This window comes from Vanellus vanellus, assembly GCF_965231255.1.
Source record: "Vanellus vanellus genome assembly, contig: HAP1_SCAFFOLD_160, whole genome shotgun sequence".
Lineage (NCBI taxonomy): Eukaryota > Metazoa > Chordata > Aves > Charadriiformes > Charadriidae > Vanellus > Vanellus vanellus.
This window is the reverse complement of record NW_028128363.1, coordinates 335,374-338,433: the sequence shown is the minus strand read 5'-3', so window position 1 is coordinate 338,433 and position 3,060 is coordinate 335,374. Positions and strand designations below refer to the sequence as shown.

General features: G+C 54.9%; 1 protein-coding gene across 1 annotated transcript; it reads left to right on the top strand.

The window, feature by feature from the left end:
• Window positions 1-1,925: 1,925 nt before the first annotated feature.
• Window positions 1,926-2,822, top strand: LOC309684542 (olfactory receptor 14C36-like; the record flags this gene model as incomplete). Its single annotated transcript, XM_082500439.1, has 1 exon — window positions 1,926-2,822. Exon 1 carries the CDS (start codon window positions 2,055-2,057, stop codon window positions 2,820-2,822), a length of 768 nt encoding a protein of 255 aa, XP_082356565.1. The 5' UTR covers window positions 1,926-2,054.
• Window positions 2,823-3,060: the final 238 nt, after the last annotated feature.

The window sequence follows — 3,060 nt, the reverse complement described above, 5'->3', positions numbered from 1 at the left end:
GAGACGTCCCACGTAGCTTCTGTGGGGAGGAGCTCTGGGTGGAAGGAGCAACCCCTGGCAGGGCAGGGTCATTCTGCTTTGAAGAGGGTGCTGTGTGGGTCAGGGCTCTTTACACCTCCAGATAACCTCTGGTCATTCCTGGAGGGACTTTTCAAGATGGAGTTCCCTTAATATGAAGGTAAATTTCTTATGCTGTTTCTTCTCTACGTTGGCTGGGTGGGCAGTAGCACATGTCCAAGAGGAATTTCAAATGAAAGATCAAAGGAGGGTTCATGTAGAGATAAGGAGCTTTCCTGAGTCTGTGTCTTCGGTTTCCAGCTCTGGGGGCTACAGACAGCACCAGCATCCCCTTTCCAGTCTCACCAGGGTCTGTGGCACCTGCCCTTTAGCCCCTGCACACACGCAGAGGCTGCAGGGCAGGGCTGGGCACACGGGGGCTGCCATGGGGTCTGCGAGCACTGGCAGGGAAGAGACGTGGGGGCAGGGAAAAGGCTGCTGGCAGGGAGAGCTCCAGGCAGTGGAGATGGGCAGGGAAGGAGGGAGCTGCTCCTGGAAGCCCTGCTGCAGGGGAGATAGGGGCACCTCCAGCCACCCCTGCAGTGCAGATGCCTTCCCTGAGCCACCCAGCACAGCCCTCAGCCCTCACGGCCATGGGCTCTGGGGTGGGAGTCAGCTCTGTGCCCGGCAGTGCAGGAGAGGCGAAGGGCATCCCTCCTGCCACGTGCCCCATTGCTGCTGCCCAGCGGTGGGGCTGAGGGCACCTGCCCTGCATGATCAGTGTCTGGGCGGTGGCGTGCCCAGCAGGGTGAGGGTAATGCTGCCCTGAGTGCCCGGCTGCCTCTCCCCGTGCCTCTCCCAGCCAGACCCTCATGGGATTTCTTCTGGTTTCTCCACATGTCTCTTTTAAAGTTATCTTTTTATTGCTGTCAGCCTCCCTGGTGATGGGAATTTCAGCTGCAGAGTCCCACACTGATCTTCTTCCACTCCTGCCGGTGTGTCCATGGGAACCAGTGTCCCAGCTTTCCTCTGACCTGTGGGGCTGTGGGCAGTGCAGGCCGTGGGGGTGGGGAAGGAGTCCATTTTCTCTCACTGAGATGCCAAAAACTGGGTATGTCCTTTGGGTGTCCATGGAAGCTGTGAGCTGCCCTCCAGGATGCCAACCTGTCCCATAGCACCTTTGTGTTATCGGAAAGCCCCACAGAGAAACACAGAGACTCTGTGACTGAGGAAATGCTGTTGGGTGGGTGAAATGAGCCGTGGGTGTCCTTGGCTAGAGGTGGGCTGCTGAGACTTGAGAAAGGGTGAGACATTTCATAGTCTGAGATGGATCCTTCTGCTCTCAGCAGTGTCTGATGGCATAATAGAAGAGGGTGATCCCCCTCCATCTCATGACAGTGCAAGATGGAGGGACAAACCATCTCCCCTGACTCTGCTCTCTGCCCCAGGCAATCCTCATGTCTCACAGCACTCACTCTGTTCTCCTGGAGTGCAGCAGAAATGCTGAGGGTTTCTGACATCCCAGAACAATGCTCAGGGGAGGTGGGGGAGCTGTAAAATACCCAAAGCCTCTCCAACTGCCTTCTGCCATCCTGGTCCCTTAGCAGTGCATGTGCAGATGCTGACAAGCCCTTCTGCATTGTAGGTGTTTCCATCAGAACAGGTAGAACATCGGCACGGACCCCTCTCTTCCCAGGAACTCTTCCCTCCTCACAGCACAATCAGCAAGAGTAAACCAGAGCTCGAGTCAGGAAGCTGAGGAATGTCTCCTGGAAAAGGAAAAGGGCGTATTACAGGAGGGGCAAAGTCTATGGGAAATGGCTTTCATTTTCCTTAGGGAAATCTCTGGTAACAGACCTCGACCACGTCCCCCTGCCCAGAAGAAGCAAATGTCCAACAGCAGCTCCATCACACAGTTCCACCTCCTGGCATTCGCAGACACACGGGAGCTGCAGCTCTTGACCTTCTTGCTCTTCCTGGGCATCTACCTGGCTGCCCTCCTGGGAAACAGCCTCATCATCACCGCCATCGCCTGCGACCACTGCCTCCACACCCCCATGTACTTCTTCCTCCTCAACCTCTCTGTTCTGGACCTGGGTTGCATCTCCACCACTCTCCCCAAAGCCATGGCCAATTCCCTCTTGGACAGCAGGGCCATCTCCTATGCAGGGTGTGCTGCTCAAGTCTTTCTTTTTGGCTTCTTCATTTCAGCAGAATTTTCTCTTCTCACCATCATGGCCTATGACCGCTACATTGCCATCTGCCTGCCTCTGCACTACGGGACCCTCCTGGGCAGCAGAGCTTGTGTCCGCATGGCAGCAGCTGCCTGGGGCAGTGTTTTTCCCTATGCTGTGCTGCACACGGCCAATACATTTTCACTGCCCCTCTGCCAGGGCAATGCCGTGGACCAGTTCTTCTGTGAAATCCCCCACATCCTCAAGCTCTCCTGCTCACACTCCTACCTCAGGGAAGTTGGGCTTCTGGTGGTTAGTGTCTGTTTAGCCTTTGGGTGTTTTGTTTTCATTGTGGTGTCTTATGTGCAGATCTTGAGGGCTGTGCTGAGGGTCCCCTCTGAGCAGGGACGGCACAAAGCCTTTTCCACGTGCCTCCCTCACCTGGTGGTTGTCTCCCTCGTTATCAGCACTGGCATGTTTGCCTACATGAAGCCCCCCTCCATCTCCTCCCCATCCCTGGACCTGGTGGTATCATTTCTGTACTCGGTGGTGCCTCCAGCAGTGAACCCCCTCATCTACAGCATGAGGAACCAGGAGCTCAAGGATGCCCTATGGAAACAAGCCCAATGGATGCTGTTTCCCCGAAAATAACCTGCTACCCCTTCTCTGCACATTGCCCAGGGCTTATCTTAGATCATGAGCCTATTTTTTCTCTTGTCATAATCCTGCTTATTGATATTTTTCTGTGTTTATACTACTTGTTCTGAGGCTTGATCCTACTGGGTCTGACCCTTGCACAACACTGTGTCAGGTGTGGCTTGACAGATAACAGCTCCTAAATGAAACGGGATGTCTCAGGTAGAATAGCAAGAAAAGGGAAAAGCAGGGG